This window comes from Salmo trutta, chromosome 35 (assembly GCF_901001165.1).
Source record: "Salmo trutta chromosome 35, fSalTru1.1, whole genome shotgun sequence".
Classification (NCBI taxonomy): Eukaryota; Metazoa; Chordata; class Actinopteri; order Salmoniformes; family Salmonidae; genus Salmo; species Salmo trutta.
The window spans coordinates 17,048,911-17,072,928 of NC_042991.1; the positions used below are offsets into that span (position 1 = coordinate 17,048,911).

Here is a 24,018-nt window from a genome sequence, read left to right on the forward strand (position 1 = left end):
AATTTCAGAGTTTCTGCTGAATTATTTTCAAGCTTGAATATTTGATGAATGCCCTGCATATAAAATGGGTATGATCTCCCACACATTCTCTTTGTTGCAGATAAACAAGTTATATTCAAAGGCTGTGAGAGAAACTGCTGATGCAGCACAAGTCCACGTATGGCCTCGTAACTCTTCAGATCAGTCTCGGAGCTCCTGTGGATCACATTTTGTCCCACAGCAGGAGAGAAATATCCAGATTAAAAAGCTAAGAATGAGTTAATGAAACTACGTCAATTGAACACCACACAAAACAAAGTTACTTTTTAATCATGTATTGCAATTTTTTTTAATTTCATTTGCTCAAACAATGTTAGCATGTAAGAAAAGTCTAATTAATATGAGAACAGTATGGTACAATGTGAATGATAAAAGAATAAAGGAAACTGAAATTCATTTCAGAGACATTCAGTTGAATTTCTCATGAATATTCTTAATATGTCCACCAGCTTCGGTTCCCTCAATAGATGGAAAAATCAGATTTGGGGGACAAAAATGTAACTGTAGAGCACAGGAGGTTGGTGGCACCTTAATTGGGGAGGATGGGCTTGTGGTAATAACTGGAGCGGAATTGGTGGAATGGTATCAAATACACCAAACGCATGGTTTGATGCCATTCCAGTCGCTCTGTTTCAGACATTATGAGCCGTCCTCCCCTCAGCAGCCTCCACTGCTGTAGAGGATATATACATTTTCAGATTTCCCAAGCGCCAAGAACCTAAACCATGTAACAAACTGCTCTGTAACATACAAATGGCATGAGGAAAATACACCACTTCTTGGGTTAAATTGTACTTTGTGACTTAACTTCATTCTCCCATTAAAATAACTATACCAGGATGCCAAAAAAAAAAATTAAACAATGATCATGTGTGAGATTGACAATTCCTAGAATTATTACTAGTCTTTTTAAATCTTTGACATATTAAATGTAAATTCAGAACAAGGCACAAACCATGAGGATCACAAACAGAATTATCCATGTAGATATGAATGATCCTTAATTAGAATGTGTCACTCCCCAATCCAAAGGACTCGATATATAGACATCTCCCTTTCTCTTGATAATGATAAAACAAAAGGCGACTCAGTAGAGTGTGATGTGTGTAGGAGGAGATTGTAGCTGAAACCTTTGGTGTGATAGCCACACTATTGGCAATGGCTGCATCTTGTAAGCAGGTTCATCATAGTATCATGAATTTCTATGGGTTTATAAAGTGCAATCGATGCTGTAAACACTCTTCTGTACAAACTTCCAATGCTTTGACTCAGAGATGAGAATGAAATAATTTGTGTTTGAGCAAAACACTCACAAGGGGAGTGTTGTGAAGATAGCCCAGTCACTACGACCCCCTCAGCTGTTTCCATGACAGAACCCTGATCGAAGTCGATCCCCTTACCAGCAAGTCAAGAGAATAGAAGCTAGAGTTTTACATTGGAGACAGCTCTGTTTTAAACTAGTCTCAGGGTGACCTCAGTTTGACCTTCTCTCAGTTGATTGTACATCGAGATTTTTAGGAAATCAAAAATGTTTTGTTTTGAAAAGTTAACATTTTCAATTAAAAGTAGCCATTCCCATATGAACAAAGTCAAAGGGCGAAAGAAGTATATCATTATCAGAACTTAATATTATAGGAGAGGAAATAAAGGCAAACAAAAATGCTACAAATAATTATTAAGCACAAGTAAAACACAATGGCACAAGCATGATGCGGATATGTCATGCCGACAAACTCATTTATGGGGTGTCCCTCGTCTTTTTCATTACTCATTTATGGGGTGTCCCTCATGTCTTTTCCATTACTCATTTATGGGGTGTCCCTCATGTCTTTTTCGTTACTAATTTATAGGGTGTCCTAAAGGCCTTTTTCATTACTCATTTATGGGGTGTCCCTCATGTCTTTTTCATGACTATTTTTTGTATTTTTTTTTTAATGCATGTATTTTTTTTAATGCAAAATACCATGAATTGAAAAATGAATGGCGTACCTCAGTAAATTAAGTACATTATGGCTATAAACAGAGGGGGTCTGTCCATCTCATCTATTCTCTACCCATTTGTTTCAGAACAGTTTAGAATCTATTAGGTGGATGTACAGTAGTGAACAGAAGGAGGTACAGAATCACTATCACAACCTCAACAGGGCGCTGGAGTGGAGTTAAAAGAACAGGAACATTTGAAGGAAAACATGTGGGGGAAATTCAACCCAGATGCTACACTTATTGCTTATAAACTGACGGACAATAATGCAACTTCTTGGCAGTCTCACCGTACATGCACCAAACATTTTGACAGAAAATGAGAGGGAGAGAAAAAAAGATTCAGTTCATAATAACAGTACAGAGATTTCAAATAGCTTCATCTCCAGATCTGGTCATGGTGATTTTAGCAGTATTAACCGTCACTAATTGACAGAGGTTGTTTGGTAAAGAGCTACAAAGATTGACTGTAGAAAGGCATGTACCCTTTGTGACCGTCTCATCAGCCTGCAACACACAGAAACATTGATAAGAAATGCAGTACAGTAGCTTGTTACAGCGATCATTTCTATAGAAAAAAAGAAGATAATGATATTCGGATATTAAGCCAAACAGACCAAAAGACAGACCATCTTGAAAACATTTGATTAAGCTACTTGATATGGCCATGGTTTACATTAAAACAGACAATTGATAGACTTGTAGATATCATTTTTTCTTCTTTTGTACATATTCAGGTTAAAATAGTATTTGAGGAAGACAAGCATTACAGAGTCCTGCAGCAGTAGACAATACCAAGTCCACCAGTCAGTCCCTCATTCACATCAAGAGGCTCCCTCCTATGGCCCTATGGGAAACTGAGTCCTACTTCCCTTTCCCTCCCCTCCTGCCTCCAAACTTAACACTCACCCACTAAACGTGCCTTTTTGCTTTGAAATCACAAGTGCGCACCAACCGATCCAAATCTTAGTGTGACCGCTGTCTGACTTCTCACACTTCAATGGTTAATACAGTATACAGCTCAATATAGTTAGTTTTTTATTTGTTGATTTTCCTTGTTTTCTTGTGTTATCGACAAAGAGAGAAATCTTTGCATAATGACAGTAAATTCTCTTCATGACTGTGTCCTGTCCTCCAGGTGAGGCTGCGGGAAAATGGCAGCAACGGCCAGGCTTCACAAGATGGACGCCAGCAGTGCTTCCATGCTACACGCCTCCAGCACTCCCTCGTCCACAGTTGTGTGTCTGACGCTGCTCCGCCCACAAACTCTGTCTGCTGTATTAATTCGGTTATTGTCATCATCATCGCTACCTTTTAAAACTTTTTTCCTTGTTTGTTTCTTTATAATATTGTCCTATCTGAAGTTGACCTGTCTCAGTTGTCCGGTAATAGGTGTAATTTACAGGGAGGTGAGATCCTTCTACACAGTGTTCGACTTGCCCAGCTCCTCTCTGATGGCTGTGGACAGACAAACAACATGTCAGTTATATTGTGTTTTGTGCCGTCTTTGCTGTGATATGATCTTAGCAGCGGTTTGAATGGTTTGATGCTAATTCTCTGATGACAAAGGTACAGCAGGCCTCGTAAGCGCTTCCTCTCAGCCCTGTGCTTTGAGGAACTTGTTCACACCCTGTCACATACTACAGAGCAGTATATGCATAAGGTTTATCAAGCAATCAGTTACCATCAATGAGTTCCTCTTTCAGTTTTGATAACTCCTTCCTCATCTCGTCCAGAATGTCCTGAAAATACAAGGTTGGAAAGAGAAGATTAGAGACAAAAATACAGTGGAAAAACAAATAACTTCGCAAACTTCAGTCTCTTTGGACATGTGAGATGGGGGAAAACAGTGAGCATAGCATCAATGAGCGATACTGTCCCAGAGAGCTGAATGAGTTTTAGTAAGCCCATAGTGTCACTCCTCTGTGTTACTGCTGCTGCTGTGTGCACAGATAGGGAGGGTATATGAAGAGTCTACACTTATCTAACAGGCTCATTCATAGGGGAGAAGGGAGGGATTGCCGCAGCACAGGACACCGTCATTGGGAACACCCTCTCAGGGCTCTTTAGTATGCTGTGTAAAATATTACAGCTCCAGTGTACTGCCAGCAAACAGCAAGTGGGTCATTTTTGACTTGTCTCCTCTGAATACCTGTTTCAATCTGTCGTAGTCGAGACCTTCTGTTGGCACCCCGTTGGCACTTAGGGATCCAGTCGGTGTGGATTTTGGTCTGTCGACGAGATAAACAGAAAAAGTTATAGTATACCTAAACTGGGGCTCTTGTCAAGGGGGTCTTCAGAAGTCCCTCTTGGAGGAAAACAAGACAGCTAAGTGCCGACTGTAGCTAGATCATCCTCCTCTGCATTCAGTCCTCAGACACTTCAATCACTCTTTTAAAAAATGTGCAACTATAACAAACAAGTTGAAAGAAAGTGCATTGAAACCCCAAAGGAGGACATCTGAAAATTCTAATTGACGGTTTGATATCAAAACACAACAGGAAATCTAGGAAGTTACAGACTTAAACGCACAAAACAAACTGTCATCATACACCAACATTATTATTTTATATTCAGAATTTGGAAACTGATACACAAATATGGCAATGTAGAGCATAAGAGTACCACAATCATTTTCATGCCATTTCATATCCATTTGTCAGCATTGATGACACTAGTGGTAAACTGAGCCTATTTGACAGGGTACCTAACAATTTGGCTGCCCACATACAGTATGAGGCTCCTTCATGAACTTAGTTAGTTCAAGCATCATTATGCTCAGAGAAAACAAATCTAGATTTAGGCAAAGTGAACCAGTAAATTAACTGGAAACTGTAGAGTCCTATGACTGGAATCACAAATAGAATAGCTTAATGCCTTAGGTCAGGGATGAGCAACTTTGATGGGGTGGGGCCACAAAAAATCTGAACTCATCACGAGGGGCTGTAATTAAATGTAAAAGAATTATGCTAGCTGAAATGGGCTAATTGAGTGACTATCAGTGACTGACATAACGGAATTGATCGGAGTGCCTTTAAATGGAGGGCCGCCAGTTGCCCATCCCTGCCTTAGGTAAAGCCAGCCCAATACACATGCTACACACACCAACCATACGAGTTCACACACCAACTAATAGGAAGGAAACACACAGCTAACATTGGGTAGTTTAGCCCGATTTAAACAATCAAGTTGACTTTGGGAGCCAGAGTTCAGAAACAGGCCGCTGTAGTCACAGCATGCACAAACAATGCAGCAGTCACACACAGCCATGCTTCTCTGCCATTGGATCAGCTGGGACAGGACACCGTTGGCAACAAGGTAATCACCATGGTCTACAACTACAGGAATGATTCAAGGGAACTAAGGAAACTGAGTGTAAAATCAGTGAAGAAATTAACTCTGAACAGCCAAAAGCTTGTCAGAGAGGAAGTGGAAGCCAAGAGGGGAAGTGTAACAATTCTCAATAGTTGCCCTTCTGCGTGTTTGTGTATTTGCTCTAGTGGTCTCTCTGGCCTCCTCTATAGGTCAGATACTAAGGCCAGTTTATGTGAGAGAAATGTAGGATGCCAATGCAGGGCTGTGTGGCCTTATCTATTGGGTGCTTCTGGGACAGAATTGGAACGGAAGTGAATATTAACAGCACTGGGCGGGGTGATGTCTCCTCTAGCTTCCTCACTATACAGTAGCACACAGCTACAGAGTGTGTAGAGTATGTGTGTGAGAGTAGGGGGCACTTTGTGATGTGTTCCAGGGATTCCCTTTGACAGGAATTTAGCAAACTAGGCACTGTAGGAGAGATGGACAGTAAAACAAAGATTGTAAAGCAACTGGAAACGTAACATGACATAGACCTAAAGATTGTTTATTTTAAAACAAGAATAAACCAATGTATATACGTGTCATTAGCAGTCTGGTGATTACTTTGCTGGCAAAACTGAGACACAGTATGTGGGAATTACAAGGCACTAACCCAACCCCCCCAAAATATCACTTCCACTTCGATTGCAGCAAATTACACAAAATGAGTAAAAAAAAGGGAGAATTATCACTCTACAGGCCTGTATACCTGTTTACGAGATCAGAACCCATCGGACTTCTCCACGGTGAGTCAAGTACGTGAGAGAGAGACTACAGCTTTTAAAAGGCCTGTCCTGTAGCCCCAGGTCCCCTCCCTAAACCAGACCAAACTAAACCTACAGGCTACAGAGAACACACTGAGTATAGCTGTCAGGGCATATTGAAAAACAACTGCTATTGGTGATATATTGACTTTGTTTTAAGTTAACTTTACATTGATAAAAGCATTGTAATAGGAATTTTCTAGGGATCTGTTAATTGTCTGAAACTATTCACATTAATACGCTAAAATGCAACACCAACCGACTTTAAAGGAAGTTCTAAAAAACATCTCACATTCTCAGCGAATTAAAACAAAAAAGGACTTGTGGTGGAGGCAGTCAGCATTCTGTTTTGCACATGGAAGCTGGAGGTGCATTTCCAGGAACACGTTCTCACCGACAAACCGCCATTTAGAGCCCTGGAATTTGGGGCTTTCATTGACACATCTCAGGAACACTCACTTTCATCTATATTCTTCGTAGCGGTCTATTTATCACTACAAACCGATGCTGGCAATAAGACCATATTCAACGAGCTGTATACGGCGCTCCTAGTGGCCGGGGACTTTAATGCACTTAAATCAGTTTTACCTCATTTCTACTAGCATGTTAAATGTGCAACCAGAGGGAAAATAAATAAATAAATAAATAAATATAAAAAACTTCACTCCACACACAGAGATGAGTACAAAGCTCTCCCTCACCCTCCATTTGGCAAATCTGCCCATAATTCTATCCTCCTGAATCCTGCTTACAAGCAAAAATTAATGCAGGAAGCACCAGTGACTCGGTCAATAAAAAAGTGATCAGATGAAGCAGATGCTAAACTACAGGACTGTTTTGCTAGCACAGACTGGAATTTGTTCCGGGATTCTTCCGATGGCATTGAGGAGTACAGCACATCAGTTACTGGCTTTATCAATAAGTGCATTGATGACATCGTCCCCACAGTGACTGTACGTACATACCCCAACCAGAAGCCATGGATTACAGGCAACATCCGCACTGAGCTAATGGGTAGAGCTGCCTTTTTTCAAGGAGCGGGACTCTAACCCGGAAGCTAATAAGAAATCCCGCTATGCCCTCCGATGAACCATCAAACAGACAAAGCGTCAATACAGGACTAAGATTGAATAGTACTACATTGGCTCCGATACTCATCGGATGTGGCAGGGCTTGCAAACCATTACAGACTACAAAGGGAAGCCCAGCCACGAGCTAACCCAGTGACACGAGCCTATCAGACGAGCTAAATTACTTCTATGCATGCGTCGAGGCAAGAAACACTGAAGCATTCATGAGAGCATCAGCTGTTCCGGACGACTGTGTGATCACGCTCGCCGTAGCCGATGAGAGTAAGACCTTTAAACAGGTCAACATTCACAAAGCCGCAGGGCCAGACAGATTACCAGGACGTGTACTCCGAGCATGTGCTGACCAACTGGCAAGTGTCTTCACTGACAACTTCAACCTCTCCCTGTCTGAGTCTGTAATACCAAAATGTTTCAAGCAGACCACCATAGTCCATGTGCCCAAGAACACTAAGTTAACCTGCCTAAATGACACTGACCCATAGCACTCATGTCTGGTCATGGCTCACAACACCATTATCCCAGAAACCCTACACCCACTCCAATTTGCATACCGCCCCAACAGATCCACAGATGACGCAATCTCTATTGCACTCCACACTGCACTTTCACACTTGGATAAAAATAACTCTTATGTGAGAATGCTACTCATTGACAACAGCTCAGCGTTCAACACCGTCAAAGCTCATAACTAAGCTAATGACCCTGTGACTCAACACCTCCCTCTGCAACTGGATCCTAGACTTCCTGATGGGCCGCCCCCAGTTGGTAAGGGTAGGTAACAACACATCCGCCACACTTATCCTCAACACGGGGGCCCCTCAGCGGTGCGTGCTCAGTCCCCTCCTGTACTCCCTGTTCACTCATGACTGCATGGCCAGGCACGACTCCAACACCATCATTAAGTTTGCTGATGACAACCGTGGTAGGCCTGATCACCGACAACGATGAGACAGCCTATAGGGAGGAGGTCAGAGACCTGGCCGTGTGGCGTAAGGACAACAACCTCTCCCTCAACATGATCAAGACAAAGGAGATGATTGTGGACTACAGGAAAAGGAGGACCGAACACGCCCCCATTCTCATTGACGGGGCTTTAGTAGAGCAGATTGACAGCTTCAAGATCCTTGGTGTCCACATCACCAACAAACTAACATGGTCCAAGCACATCAAGACAGTCGTGAAGAGGGCACGACAAAACCTATTCCCCCTCAGGAAACTAAAAAGATTTGGCATGGGTCCTCAGATCCTCAAAAGGTTCTACAGCTGAACCATCGAGAGCATCCTGACCGGTTGCATCACTGCCTGGTATGGCAACTGCTCGGCCTCCGACCGCAAGGCACTACAGAGGATAGTGTGTACGGCCCAGTACATCACTGGGGCCAAGCTTCCTGCCATCCAGGACCTCTATACCAAGCAGTGTCAGAGGAAGAACCTAAAAATTGTTCTCCTACCACCCTAGTCATACTGTTCTCTCGGCTACCACATGGCAAGATGTACCGGAGCGCCAAGTCTAGGTCTAAGAGGCTTCTAAACAGCTTTTACCCCCAAGTCATAAGACTCCTGAACATCTAATCAATGGCTACCCAGACTATTTGCATTGCCTGCCCTCCCACTTCACACTGCTGCTACTCTGTTTATTATCTATGCATAGTCACTTTAATAACTCTACCTACATGTACATATTACCTCAAATAACCGGTGCCCCTGCACATTGACTCTGTACCGGTACCCCCTGTATATAGCCTCACTATTGTTATTTTACTGCTGCTCTTCAATTATTTGTTACTTTTATTTCTTAATTTTTGGGGTATTTTTCTTAACTGCATTGTTGGTTAACGGCTTATAAGTAAGCATTTCACTGTAAGGTCTACACCTGTTGTATTCGGCACATGCAACAATTAAAATTTGATTTGATACAGACAGCCTTGCGAGCAGCAGCCTAGTGGTAAGCAGCAGCCCTGTGCTTTAGTCGTGTTATTAACCAGTCATGAACCAGCAAGCCCAGGGGTCGGACCACAGCAGTGAGCCATGCTCTGCTACCCTCTGTGCTCCTTCTCTCCAGTTACATGATAATGAGCGGCAATGCAGAGGCAGTCAATGATTCAGACAGGCAGTGGATATTTTTACTTAGTTGTGCTTGACCCAATAATGTGTTTAGACTCAGAGACTAAAAATGTATTACCGTTTATACATGAAATATAAGCACATTTATGGAATGCTGGTACTAACCTTCCAATGACTGGGGATTTGCTACCATTCATAGTGTTAGTCCTCTCCCATGGTTTCCTGGGCATGTCTGCGGAGGAGAGAAACACAAAAGCATTAGATATATTACACTGATATAAACGTCATCAGAAGACATAAAAATACTGACAGAACAAATCTGCCAAACTACATTAGCTGCTGGACAACACGGACTAGGATCCTGGTGTTCTGAATGTGGAAGGTGTTTCTCTTCTGGTCCTGTGTATCTCTGACCACTACAGTCCTGTACTGTATCCTGTACCCCACTCACCTGGTGTGCTACAGGCAGACACTTTAGGAGTCGTGGTGCCCTCGCCGCCGCCGTCGTCCTATTGGAGAGAAGCACAGTGAGTTCAAAAGGTCAGAAGTTATAGGTCAGGCAGCTTCAGATGATCAGAAATGTGACCAGGCATTTAGTTAATAATCCACTGAGGGAGAACCATTGATCCTCTTTAATGCCACCAATGACCCTCAAAGATAAACATATGAAGCTCCAAAGACATCCAGAAGGGATGGATACAGAATACAAACACCAGGCTTCTGAATTATAGATGGGTCGACTAGATAGATACTGTCAGGCAGGATATACAGAGATGAACTTTCCCTGGCCTCTGTCTGTCATACTCACAGCTCTCTGCTCCGGCTCGGGTGATGATCCCTTCTCTGCAATTCTTCTCCTGAAAAACACCACAAAATATTAAAGTTCTAACATGTTATATTGTATGTCCCCCCAAAAAATTCACACCAAATTACTTTTAAATAATGTTTGGCTGACCGTGACAGCTACTGTACATGATCTGCAATGATATGGCACTCAATGAAAATATTTATATTGACAAGAAACATTTGGGTCTCAAGCCTTCCTCAACATTGCCCCCACTCCCTGAAGCCACCCAAACATGCTGTATGACTCCTCTCTCCATGTTTCAAACAGGAATGTAGTGTCATGTCACCTCCTGGCCAGGAGGGCGCTCATTTCCTCCATCAACCCCCCTCCTCCAGGTGCTCCTCCCAGAGGGCCGTTCCCTCCAGGTTTGGCCCCTGTAGCGCCAGCCAAGCCCCCAGCCATGGCTGCAGCCAGAGCAGCTGCCGCATCACCACCACTATCACTCTGAAGGATAGAGAGAAAGGTCAGAGTAAGAGAAGTAGTGGTAGACCATGTTACAGAGGCACATAACTGTGGGTCAGGTGTGGTGGAGTGCAGTATATGAAAGCGTCAAGTACAGTATGGCCTACATAATTTAAATGTATCTTAAGTGAGTGAAATAATCCCGATGTTTGATTTCAATATTTTTATATTATGAAATAATGACATTACAATGATTTGAGCATTTTAATGGAAATTCCAAAGGCCAAAATGTGGACCTGTCAGGTAGACGGGTCAACATCAATAGAAAGATGGGAAATTACTATGAAATAATAAAATATTTGAGTTGTGTATATTACTTAGTTTTTATTTGATTTTTCATTCCTTAAAGTCCTAATTTCATCTCTGCTCAGGCAGCAGCAGTCAGCCTGCCAGGCCATCTAACGTTACATGCTCCCCATAACTGTACTGTCTTTAGTCATCCTATTTAGCTAACCAGCCTAAGTACTGTAGCCTACAGCATGCTGCAGAGCTGTCTGACAAAATAATTGTACTAGTTCTTCGAAGTAGATAAGGTATACTTTCACAAACTCTCTGTCCCTCTCATCGTTGTGTACATTGACTTGATTTCTCAGATTTCTCTCGTGAATGAAACAGCGAGCTGGGCTCACCAAAAAAAGTGAACTAAATGGAATTCAAGTCATTGAACAGAAGTCGATTTAATAACCAAAAAAACTATGAAATGTTAGTTAACAGTTCAGCACTACTTCAAATAGAGGGGATATAAAGTGTGACTGGTGCTGGACAAGATCACAAGCCTGTGAGGATATGGTATGAGACAAACAGTGGGTGTCTGTGTAAGGGTAAGGACTTGTGGGTGTGTTTCTGTTCTGTGCCTGTCGGCCTCTCACCCTTGGCACTTTACGCAGCTTGGCTCCAGCGAGGGCAGCGGCCAGCCCGGACAGGGGGCGGTCCTCCGAGGGGGAGAAGAGGCCGGGTGGCAGGGGAGGGGCTGGTGGAGGGGGAGGGTGGGACTGGCCACCGAGGGAAGGTGGGGGTCCGGGTGGGGGAGGGGGCACGCCGCTGGTAGGGGTGAGTGTGGGGGGTAAGGGGGGAGGGGGAGGAGGGCCTGGTTGGGCAGAGGCTGTGGGGGTTACAGAGGAGCCGGGAGGGAGGGGGGGAGGGGGAGGGGGGGTGGGCAGCACCGGCGTCAACACTGTGTCTGTATGGGGGGAGGAGGGAGAAGAGTAAACAGTCAGTATCAAAATTTAGGACTCACAGAAAGAGCAGGAGTCACGAGTTCTCTCCTATTTAGTTTATCCTCACACACAAATCTCAGGCTTCCTAAAGTACCCATACTACATTCAGCATCAATACTAACATTATCAGGCTTGACCATCTATTAGGTAACTTTAGACTTTAAAACTTGTATGTGAAGAACAAAACTGGTTTGTGAAGACACGGCATGAAGTCGCTAACATCCCCTTGCTGTTTGTCAAACAACATGCATGCACATCAGTGAGTTGTGGCAATGGCCTAAATGTATCCATTTGAATGAAGCAAATGGAGACATCCAACACATAAACAAGACAGAAAATGCATTGGACACAGGAACTCTAGCAGCCTTAGTTAGGTCAATATCGGCATATGCCTGCAAGAGCAGCCCTAAACCATGGAACCACAGAGATGTATTAACTGGAATAATTAGCTTGTAGAAAATCATTGTGATTCGTCAACCCAGACAGATGATTGGATCAATAAGCCATGATGGAACGTGCCCATATTGAGCTCCTGTTAATGAGGGCGTGACCTATAGAATTAGGAATTCGAATACTAATTATTAGAATAGTAATTTAATTGGATCTCTATAGTGTGACCAGTTTCCTTTCAGCCAATGAGAGAGGAGACTGGAGGGCAGAGGTCACGAACACGGGTGGGTCAGTCCAAGTGGGAGAAATAGTTGCACTGAATCTACATATACAGTGCATTCAGAAAGTATTCAGACTCCTTGACTTTTCACACATTTTGTTACGTTACAGCCTTACTCTAAAATGTATTAGTTTCTCCTTCAAATCTACACACAATACCCCATAATGACAAAGCAAAAAAAAATGTTTTAGACATTTTTGCAAATGTATAAAAACTGAAATATCACATTTACAAAAAGGTATTCAGACCCTTTACTCTGTTAAAGCACCTTTGGCAGTGATTACAGCCTCGAATCTTCTTCGGTATGACGCTACAAGCTTGGCACACCTGTATTTACGAGTTTCTCGCATTCTTCTCTGCAGATCCTCTCAAGCTCTGTCAGGTTGGATGGGGAGCGTCGCTGCACAGCTATTTTCAGAACTCCCCAGAGACGTTTGATCAAGTTGAAGTCTGGGCTCTGGCTGGGCCACTCATGAACATTACGACTTGTCCTGAAACCACTCCTGCATTGTCATGGCTGTGTGTTTAGGGTCGTTGTCCTGTTGGAAGGTGAACCTTCGCCCCAGTCTGAGGTCCTGAGAGCTCTGGAGCAGGTTTTCATCAAGGATCTCTGTACTTTGCTCTGTTCATCTTTGCCTCGATCCTGACTAGGCTCCCAGTCCCTGCCGCTGAAAAACATCCCCACAGCATGATGCTGCCACCACCATGCTTTACTGTAGGGATGGTGTCAGGTTTCCTCCAGACATGACGATTGGCATTCAGGCCAAAGAGTTCCATCTTGGTTTCATCAGACCAGATAATCTTGTTTCTCATGGTCTGAGAGTCCTTTAGGTGCCTCTTGGCAAACTCCAAGCAGGCTGTCATGTGCCTTTTACTGAGGAGTGGCTTCCACCTGACCACTTTACCATAAAGGCCTGATTGGTGGAGTGCTGCAGAGATGGTTGTCCTTGTGGAAGGTTCTCCCATCTCCACAGAGGAACTCTGGAACTCTGTCAGAGTGACCATCAGGTTCTTGGTCACCTCCTTGACCAAGGCCCTTCTTCCCCGATTGCTCAGTTTGTCCGGGCGGCCAGGTCTAGAAAGAGTCTTGGTGGTTCCAAACTTCTTCCATTTAAGAATGATGGCCACTGTGTTCTTGGGGACCTTCAATGCTGCAGAAATGTTTTGGTACCCTTCTCCAGATCTGTGCTGACACAATCCTGTCTCGGAGCTCCACAGACAATTCCTTCGACCTCATGGCTTGGTTTTTGCGGTATGCCTTTCCAAATCATGTCCAGTCAATTGAATTTAACACAGATGGACTCAAATCAAGTTATAGAAACATCAAGGATGATCAATGGAAACAGGATGCTTCTGAACTCAATTGAGTCTGAATACTTAAATAAATGTTCTATATTTTTAAAACATTTGCAAACATTTAGAAAAACCTATTTTCGTTTCATCATTATGGGTATTGTGTGTAGATTGATGACATTATTTAGAATAAGGGCTGTAACGTAACAAAATGTGGAAACCGTCATACTTTCCGAATGCACTGTAAATGCTACTGATGAGTTACTCAAAGGGCAGTTTTAATACGCCACAATCGAAAACTATTATGTGACAAAATAGTCTCAATGGTACTGGAGTGTTTGAATTATGTCAAATCTGAACTTTTGAAACTGCAATGGTTTTCATAAAGATTTCAAATGTGGATAACTATTGAATTAAATGTTCTTTCTCATAAAGTTAATAAGGTAAATCAAATGTGATGGCCGGTTAAGGAAGAATAATAAAAAGCTGGTCCTCATTTCACATGGTTGTTAGAGGTTATTAATTTCTTTGGATCCTCAATGCAGAGGGGACAGATGTGTATGCTAACTACTCTATTTAGGAGAGGGGAAAAAATGATCTTAATATTATTGCTTCCAGCTGCTGGATAGCTTCTGACAGTGAAAATCTCTCTAAAGATGGCCCCCGAGTTCAGTCAGGCATTTCCTAATCAAAATACATGTTAATTCCTCCGCACTAGCATCCCTCCCGTTCCCTTGAAACGTACAGTAGTGTCATGACAAGAACCCTAAGTGAACAAGGATGGAGCAGAAATGAGTCTCCATTTATCAGTCCCTTTTGTATCACGTGTACAAGCCTACGGTCACCAGGTCCAGCAGGCTTGATGAACACAACACTGACATGACAAGTGAGGGTGAAAAGTCATGGTAACATACTAAGGTCATCACAATGGTGAATTGCAGAAAAATAATAGTTTGAGGTGATAAAAAAAAAAAACAAGAAGCAAAGGAGAAACAAAGAGACATTGATCCCTCCAGACATAGCTGCAGCGATCTATAGCTAGACGCAACAGAGCCCCCTGTCTGAGTGCACACATACATGCCATGCCCAATGACCAGACACCATTCAAACCAGTTCACCAGGCAACTCAAGACCACGAGCAATAGCATGGACATACATGGCGAGAGGATGCTGACAGAGGCCAGACAGACACCTGACCAACACAGATTAACAAGCACCGAGCAGACCTAGAGCCACAGCCGTACTAGCCACCGCTGCAGCCAGCGTTGGCACCCAGAGCTGGGCCGAGCTGGTTAGGGCAGGCCCGCTACTCCCTGGACCCCCGTTAGTGGGTGAGTGGAGGTAGAGAGCGAGGCTGAGAGAGGTGAGGCCTTACCCTGCTGGGCCAGAGGGTCTGCAGACTGAAAGGCCTCTGGAGCCGAGGAGCAGGAGTCTCCCAGCTCAGAGAGGTTTACAGAGAGGTCAGCAGAGAGGTCAGCAGAGGCAGGGGGAGCTGTGGAAGGAGAAGGGACAACAGCAGGCTGGGATGAGGGAGAGGACACAAGGGGAGCGATGGGGGAGACAACAGGCGACTGCTGGCAGGACAGGGAAAGGGAGAGAGGGGGCAGCGGTGGAGGGGGCGGCGGGGTGGGAGGGGGCGGCGGGGTGGGAGGAGGGGGCGGGGTGGGGTTGCTGCTGTTGCCAACGGTGAGCGGTGAAGGGGCAGGGAACATAGGAGGCCCATTGGGGGAGGGGGGTTTCTGTGACAAGGGGCTGGGGACTGGGATGGCAATGACAGGGCGTGGGCCTGTTGCCTTGCCCGGGGGACTACTGATCATGACGGGGGGCGAGGGGGGCAGAGGGCTGAAGTTTGTTGCTGACCACACCAAAGACTTGGAGGGGGTTGCTGGGGCCGGGGTGGGGGGCGTGGGAGGGACGGGCTGTCGCCTGGGGACTGTGGCGTAGTGGGGCAAGACGGGGTGGAAGGCGGAGCCTAGCGAGGTGGCGAATCGGGAGGCAGAGTGACGTAGAGGCGGGGTGGGGGGTGTTGCAGAGGAGGGTGACGGGGTGGGAGGAGGGTAGTTGGGGGTGGTGGGAGACACAGACGTAGAGGAGGTCTTGGAGGAGTACTCTGGAGGCGGAGGGGTGTAGAGGGTACTTTCAAATGCTGAACAGGACAGAAGCAGCCACCGTGCAGCCACACAAGGGGGGAAAGAACACAGGAGAGGAGAGAGAGAAAGGGGAAGAAACAGAAAGAACAGAGAGAAGGGGGCAAATGAAGCAGGAAAAACCAGCACAGACCTAAATCTCCTTTTTCTATACTTGGTTCTTTCTCTGACAGAAAGGATGTTACTATTAGTACATAAGGTTAGCAGTTGAGACAGAACCTGAGGCACACGCTGTAAACAGTGCGTCAATGTGTACACATGGATAGAGAGGCAGCAGAAAAACATAAGCCATCGTACTTTCAGTCGGGAGCGCTTGGCTTGTCCGCTCATTGAATGAAGCCTAATCAAGTGATTCCCGCCTCAAACACTTTATTAGCCTCTGGTGAAAGTCACAGGATCAACACACACCAGACACAGCACTGGTCAGTCACCCACTCTATCCATGCTGCATCCATCCTGTCCATACCAGGACTGAGCAAGCAGAACAGTTGTATTCTACACATTTACAAGTCAAAGAACCACAATTGAGACATGTAACCAATTTGGACATGTTTTGTTCATTGTTCTTACAATAAGCAAACGGTGCAGACTCGAGTACAATCTAAATGAACTAAATAAATAAAATGCTTCGATATTTGGGTGACTCCAGTTTAAATCAAATCACCCCTTACCTGCATTCACCATTACCTAGTTTTCTATCAGAACGACTTCAAGTCAGAATCTCCTCTTTCAAATGACAAGGAGTTTGCATCAAGTCTTACAAAACAAAGAAAAAAAATACCATCACAAAGTCTGTTTCTCATCAACACACACATCAGTAGTATCTTCTCATCTCTCATGTAAAGTGTAGAACTAGTGAGGTGAGCCATGGCGGGGGTAGTCTCGCTGGGTGGTCACACTGCCAGAGCCTGACTGCATGCTCTGAATTATCCATGCTCTGTTTTGTGGCCCTAGCCAGCGTAGCCCCAGAGTTAGCCCAGAGCGGAGGCCACTCATGCCATATGTTGACTGAGGGGCAATGCTGCTAATCCTTTGTACCAGCCTCATTCTGCTCCACTGACCCTCAGTGGCAGCCACACACACACACTCCTCCAGCCAGAAGACTTACTCTTGCCCAAATGTTTGTCTCTTTTTCCCGACCCCCCAACTGTCTCCTCCTTTCTCCTCTCCCCTCCCTACCTCCCTCCGGGTGGTAAGTGGGCAGAGGCAGGCCCCAGCTTTGCTCTGTGATCCCAGAGTAATAACACACACACACACACACACCTCACTAACCCCAAAATGAACCTACACTCCATCTCCTCCATACACACTAACTAAATGTAGCCTAGTGTGTAGCCTAGTGTGTTCCCTAGGAGAGTGACCTACAGAAGAAGGGGACCAGTATAGGACGGGCCGGTCTAGAACCATCACATCAGTAGTAGGAACGGCTGGATTAAAGAGGTTGACATTCACACAAGGAAGACCTTGTTCTTTTGAATGCGATGAGGGGCATAGCTAATATGAGACAGACGCCACAGTGTGCTGGACACATCAGGAAGCTCACTTCAGACGGTCCATGGATCTGTGGATGGCCTATTAGCAGACCTCTCAAGTGTTCCGTTAGAAGTTGAGGTATGGTTACACACAGGACCAGCATCCATTAGACACTGGCAACATCCAACGGAATACTAAACATACTATGAACCAAACTGGAAATCCAACCAAAAGCTATTGCAAGGCTATGTACATTAGGCCAACAGTGCAAATGTTTGTTTTTCCTGCAGGAAAGACAGCTAGAAGCGTATTAAAAGTGCATACTCACACTTCAAACCCAAAAGCTCCCCAAAATGTTACAGCAACATGCAGTGCAATGTTTCTTGTGTTGGTCTTGTCATGTTCTGTGCGAATTGGGTCGTTATGCATTTATTGCATAAATGTCCTGGGAAAAATAAAGTGAACTCTATACCATGATATGTTTATAGTTATGTTGATGTGGTTCTGCGGGGCAGGCAGCATGTTAGCCTTGATGGTTCATTTTTATCCTACTAATACAGAGAATCTGGCCCAGCTAATGTGATGATTGTGGCACTGAACCATGCCAACACTGGCTCCCCCACTGACCCAATATGTAGCAGCAATGTCCATCTCCCATCCTTGATCGTCCCCTAACCAAACCCAGAACCTGAGTCCTGCACCTGCCTATGCTTTGCTGGGCAGGCTGGCTGGGGTTCCCCCTACCATCCACCAACACACAGTCAAAGCCATCCCTGGTCAAAACAGGACCCATTTAACAGGAGTAGGCAGAGAGAGCTGAGTGTGTGTGTGTGTTCTTGCCTGCTTGCTGAGAGAAGCATCTAAACACTCCCCTTATGCCCTAGCGCCACTCAAGCTGTTCCACGAGCCCGTCCAACACACAGGCAGATGGGCAGAGAGAGATGGGAGAGAAGCCTCGCTATAAGTCACACTAAGTAATGAGCGGCCAGGGATGGCTGAGTAGACTCAGTGTCTAGGCTCCGCTTCAGACTCCAGCTAAATGTCAAGCTGGGATTTTACACCCAAGACGGCTCTTTGGAGTACTATTGCTAAATGAAGTGAGACCTAAACCCACTCACCTGTTGGTGACTATTCTGTCATTTTGTTCTGTCCTGTGTCGTCAGTGTGTAATGTACTACCTTGTCCTGTTCTAGACATCAGATGTGCGCATATGCGTGTTGGTGGGTGTGTGTGGAAGTATGTGTATGCATGTGGGCGAGTATGTGTGAGTGTGTAAGAGGTAAGGAAAAAGGCTTGGCTGCTCACCGGCGTTGGAGATGCGTCTCCCTCTCTCCCAGTCCATCTGCTCTCTGTCCAACTGCTGCTCCTGGTGAGTCTCTCGCTCCATCCTCTCCCTCTCCTGCTTCTCGCTCTCCATCAGCTCCCACTCTCTCTCCGCCCGCTCTCTCTCCAATTGCTCTCTCTCCGCCCGCTCTCTCTCCAACTGCTCTCTCTCCAACTGCTCTCTCTCCAACTGCTCCTGACGCTCACGCTCCAGGCGATCCCGTTCGACGCGCTCCACATGCTGCCTCTCGGCGCGCTCCCTCTCGGCGCGCTCCCTCTCCCTCTCGGCGCGCTCCCTCTCCCTCTCGGCGCGCTCCCTCTCTCGCTCCTGACGCTCACGGTCTTGACGTTCCCGTTCACGCTCCCTCTCCAGCATCTCACGCTCCAGCCGTTCCCTCTCCTGGCGCTCGTGCTCAAGCCGCTCGCGCTCCATCTCCTTCTGCCTCTGAAGCTCCTGCAGCTGCCTGCAGGAGAGAGGAGAGAAGAGGTTAGAGAGAGGAAGAGAAAGGGGGTTGATGAGGGGAGACCACAGAGGAGGAGACACCCGATGAGGAGAACTAAGACAGGGGAGACCACAGAGGAGGAGACACCCGATGAGGAGAACTAAGACAGGGGAGACCACAGAGGAGGAGACACCCGATGAGGAGAACTAAGACAGGGGAGACCACAGAGGAGGACACCCGATGAGGAGAACTAAGACAGGGGAGACCACAGAGGAGGAGACACCCGATGAGGAGAACTAAGACAGGGGAGACCACAGAGGAGACACCCGATGAGGAGAACTAAGACGGGAGACCACAGAGGAGGAGACACCCGATGAGGAGAACTAAGACAGGGGAGACCACAGAGGAGACACCCGATGAGGAGAACTAAGACAGGAGAGACCACAGTCAAGAGAGGAAACCATAGAAGAAAAAGGAGAGACCATACAGGATAGTGGAGAAAGCAGAAAGAATAGAGGAGTGGAGAAGATGGGGTAGCCTAGCGGTTAAGAACATAGGGCCAGGTAACTGAAAGGTCGCTGGTTCGAATCCCCGAGCCAACTAGGTGAAAAATCTATCGATGTGCCCTTGAGCAAGGCACTTTACCCTAATCGCTCCTGTAAAATGTCAATGACGAGATGAGGCCCTGACCTCGTTTCACACGCTGGCCTAACGCACCACGCAGACCCACAGGCAGTGCTGTCACTTGGAAAAGGCCTTTTTGTTATTATATAAGCTTGTTGTCATTATGTAATTACTGTTCTGTGCAAGACAAACCCGTTACGCAACCATAGCTAGCTCTGCACATGTTGTTAAACACAAAATCAAATAAAATGTATTTATATAGCCCTTCTTACATCAGCTGATATCTCAAAGTGCTGTACAGAAACCCAGCCTAAAACCCCAAACAGCAAGGAATGCAGGTGTAGAAGCACGGTGGCTAGGAAAAACTCCCTAGAAAGGCCAAAACCTAGGAAGAAACCTAGAGAGGAACCAGGCTATGAGGGGTGGCCAGTCCTCTTCTGGCTGTGCCGGCTGGAGATTATAACAGAACATGGCCAAGATGTTCAAATGTTCATAAATGACCAGCATGGTCAAATAATAGTAATCACAGTGAACAGGTCACAACAATATCTTCTTCTGGCTACAGCCTCCCATTATGTAGTGATAAGGACAGAACCTGTCTGTTATTCAGCTTTTACTGTATAACATTCACCAAATACCAAAATGCATCAGCTTGTTCATTCCAACCAGCTCTGCTGAGGTCGGATAGGAGCTTCCCAGGTTGGGAATGACTTATTTCTGCAGTGAGAAATCTCATCACTAGAGGGCAGCATGCTGTAGTAAGAGGTGAGGCAGGCTGCCTCCTGGGGTAGCCTGCTGTAGCTCACTGTGACTCTGGCTGGTTGGCTGCAGCTCCAAGCCATTTCACAGACTCTTCTCGCTCTCCCAATATCACTACCATGGAGGCTGTGACTGGTACCCGCCCATTCTGTGGGGCTTCATCAGCCTCAACCACGCCTGCTGTCAAACATCACCCAGACTGTCATAATAACACTGCAGATCCCGTATCCATGACTGTCAGTTTGGGACATTTTGGATTGGGTCACATCAATACAATTGAAGCCTTGACCAAATTAACCTGTGGTGCTTCACTTGTATACGGACAAGCTGCAAGCCCTTTTCCCTCAGTCACTCCTTCACCCTCCTGTTCAGGTTGAATCATCAACATCAGTTTCAAATGCTATCTGGTGTCACACCTCCCCCTCGCTCCATCTGGCCAGGAGCGAGCTATGATGTCACAGCCAGACACCCCCCTCCAGGTACACCCCCCTCCTGGTACACCCCCTGAATACTCTACCCCACCAGTCAACTTCCCATTGTACCCCTCCTACTTCCCTGGCCCTGCATCCCCTGGTGGGGAAACATCAAGTCTCCACACACCCTTTAGAGAGGAACATGATGGCAATCAAACGCTTTCCTGCCCCAAAACAGGCCTGGAGGAGTATGATGTCCTATCATGTGGTTTAAACGACGTACAATACACCTGTTTATGAATAACAGCACTCCTCTCCCCTTTTCCTATAAGTGCAGTGTGTGTGTTTATTCTACACTATGTGTCAAAGTGGAAACCGGGCACAAATAAACCCTCAATGTGCCAAGTCAGGGGATTACAGGTTCAATCAATCTATGTTATTCACCCAGAATGACTTCATGGGCTCTAGTGAACTAAGACTAACGATTTACTGGAAGGCAAACTGTCGCTCTACTCTTTTTGATGGAGCTCGAAAAAGCCTTGAAATAATCCATCATTAACATACATAGGTTAAGAATGACATGAAAATGATTTCAATGTTACTTAAGACTGTAAAGCTTCAGCTAGTAATACAGAAACAGTATTATGGGCCCAGGCAGCAATCCACTCTGTAGGCTAGAGTAGCCAGAGGAAGGGCTGAGAGAGAGTTAAAAGATTTAGCTGGTGGAGATCCTCTCTCTCCCAGAACCAGCGTGGAAGCGGCTGAGGAGGCTTTCACTAGCTGTTGCCTCAGCCAGGCTTCCCCCAGTACCACTGACCCCATTATCCATATTCACCAGTCTCACTCTACAAGGTGTCCCCATATCACACTGTGCTGTTATAGAAATGTAGCTGTACCCAGCAGGCTCCCATGAGGACAGCTACTCTCCTCGCCACTGGTGCACTTCATAATGAAACTAACTTGTTACAGGAAGACAGGGAGCACAGAACAGAGCACTACCGTCCTAACTTCACTAAAGCCCCAGTGCAGCCCTCATCTACCTCTTCTCCATCCTCCCCCCCCACCTCCCTCTCAGAGTTAATTAAAGAGCAGGAGTGTTGTACTGCTCATTAGGCGCCGGGCCACTAGAGGTCTGGAGGCAAGGTATCTGGCTCGAAGGACCAGGGGTTTCGCCATAGGATAACATCCCCTTATCTCCACGCTGACATAGTTACAGTAGGGAGTACAGCAGAGAGTCTAGTATATAAGGTAGTGTATGTCAGCGCTAAGATAAGAGGCATTACAGTGATTAGCATATACTCCACCCCGGGGGCAGTCTGCGAGGGGCGGGGGCAGCAGCTCCTCCACAGAGAGTATCAAACTGTGACAGGAGTGCTGACAGTGCCGGAGACTGCTGCACAAGCAGGAGCCTCTTTAAAATATCACATTTAAAATGTAGAATATTATCAGTATGCCCGAGGTTAAATGTAGGCGGGATGGTGTTGAGAGCGGCAGGAAGAGTTGATTATGCACACCACTAGAACGAATGACGGGGTTAGAGAAGGTCAGTGGTGAATGATGCAATTGACGTGCAATGTCAATGACGCCTATATGGAGAGTGGTTACACCGTACAAAACAGAGTGAAACTGTATACAGGATTGGGTAGTAACGGATTACATGTGACAAGGATGAGGGGGAAAAAAAAAAATGGTAATTGTGCTTGGTTCATAGAACCGGTCTTACGTCATTAACCTGCGGTAGCCAATAGATCTTTTTTGTGTTGTTTTCTCTTCCTGCAAATGTTGCTCTATTCTTTGAACGGTTTAAGCTACAAAATATTCTGACCCCATTCCTGAAAGATAAGACTCCCTCTACAATGCCCACAAGCAATAACAGAGTGGACAAGACGAGGAACTAAATCAAACTGGGGGGAAAAGAACATAAATTATGATGTTATATTCTACCTTGAAGATGATACAAAAATATTGCCTGGTGAGCTTCTGAACTTCCCAATACCTTTCTGATGCATTTCAGTCACTTTAGACCATACTACCTTCAGCTTGAAATACTGTCAAAACTGTCAGACTGATTTGCAATAAACTGTCATAGCTACAATTTAAAAAATACAACATTGTCCGTTGATTACGTTACGGTTTTTACATGGTGGGGTTTGGCGAATAAAAATATAAAATCTAAATGGGATCAGGGCCTAAAAAGTTTGGGAACCCCTGCTCTATACGGAACAAGGCTTCACCTCAAAGGGAATATGTTCTACAACGTAGACCTAATGGTGACATGACATACCTGTCCACAGCAGTAGTTCAGACTATTTCCATCTAGAGTATTTATTGTACATGTAACACTATCTGACACACACTGAATTCCTTGGCATATGAGACCATAACATTCCTACACAACACACAGAGGAGAACAGTTATAATAAGCACTAGGCCTCACCATGTCTGTTAGACGAGCTGGCGTGGCGAGAGGTGGTGGTGAGGAGCTGGAGGGGAGTCATAGGACAGTCTGCTTGCAATTCGTCAAGGGGATAGCAATTTGTTTACATCCAGTTTAACTTTCAAGGAAGGGACGTCATGTTAAAGTAATGTTCTCCTTGAGATGAACATGGATATACAGTACCAGTCAAAAGTTTGGGACACACCTACTCATTCAAGGGTTTTTATTTTTAGTATTTTCTACATTGTAGAATAATAGTGAAGACATCAAAACTATGAAATAACACATATGGAATCATGAAGAAAGCAAAAAAAAAGTGTTAAATGAAATTAGATTTTATATTTGAGATACTTCAAAGTAGCCACCCGTGCAAAAACAAATGATAGTCCCACTAAGCGCAAACCAGGTGGGATGGCGTATCGCTGCAGAATGCTGTGGTAGCCATGCTGGTTAAGTGTGCCAATTCTAAATAAATCACAGTGTCACCAGCAAAGCACCATCACACCTCCTCCTCCATGCTTCACGGTTGGAATCACACATGCGGAGATCCTCCGTTCACCTACTCCGCGTCTCAAAAAGACACGGCGGTTGGAACCAAAAATGTCAGATTTGGAC

The 24,018-nt window shown here is 45.4% G+C and overlaps 1 protein-coding gene across 5 annotated transcripts in view; it reads right to left on the reverse strand.

Moving 5' to 3' along the window:
- Positions 1-299: 299 nt before the first annotated feature.
- The window catches only part of LOC115174734 (protein enabled homolog), a 146,661-nt gene continuing 122,942 nt past the window's right edge, over positions 300-24,018 (reverse strand). For 4 of the 5 annotated variants that reach the window (XM_029733551.1, XM_029733550.1, XM_029733549.1 and 1 more), the window contains 10 exons: positions 18,710-19,191; positions 15,160-15,930; positions 11,474-11,784; positions 10,429-10,586; positions 10,104-10,152; positions 9,747-9,804; positions 9,461-9,527; positions 4,172-4,250; positions 3,704-3,761; positions 300-3,477 (listed from right to left, as the gene is read on the reverse strand). In XM_029733551.1, coding sequence (XP_029589411.1) covers positions 3,440-3,477; positions 3,704-3,761; positions 4,172-4,250; positions 9,461-9,527; positions 9,747-9,804; positions 10,104-10,152; positions 10,429-10,586; positions 11,474-11,784; positions 15,160-15,930; positions 18,710-19,191 — 2,071 coding nt within the window. In that variant the 3' untranslated portion in view covers positions 300-3,439. The remainder of the gene's footprint in view (positions 3,478-3,703; positions 3,762-4,171; positions 4,251-9,460; positions 9,528-9,746; positions 9,805-10,103; positions 10,153-10,428; positions 10,587-11,473; positions 11,785-15,159; positions 15,931-18,709; positions 19,192-24,018) is intronic. The other variant, XM_029733553.1, reaches the window with a different exon arrangement.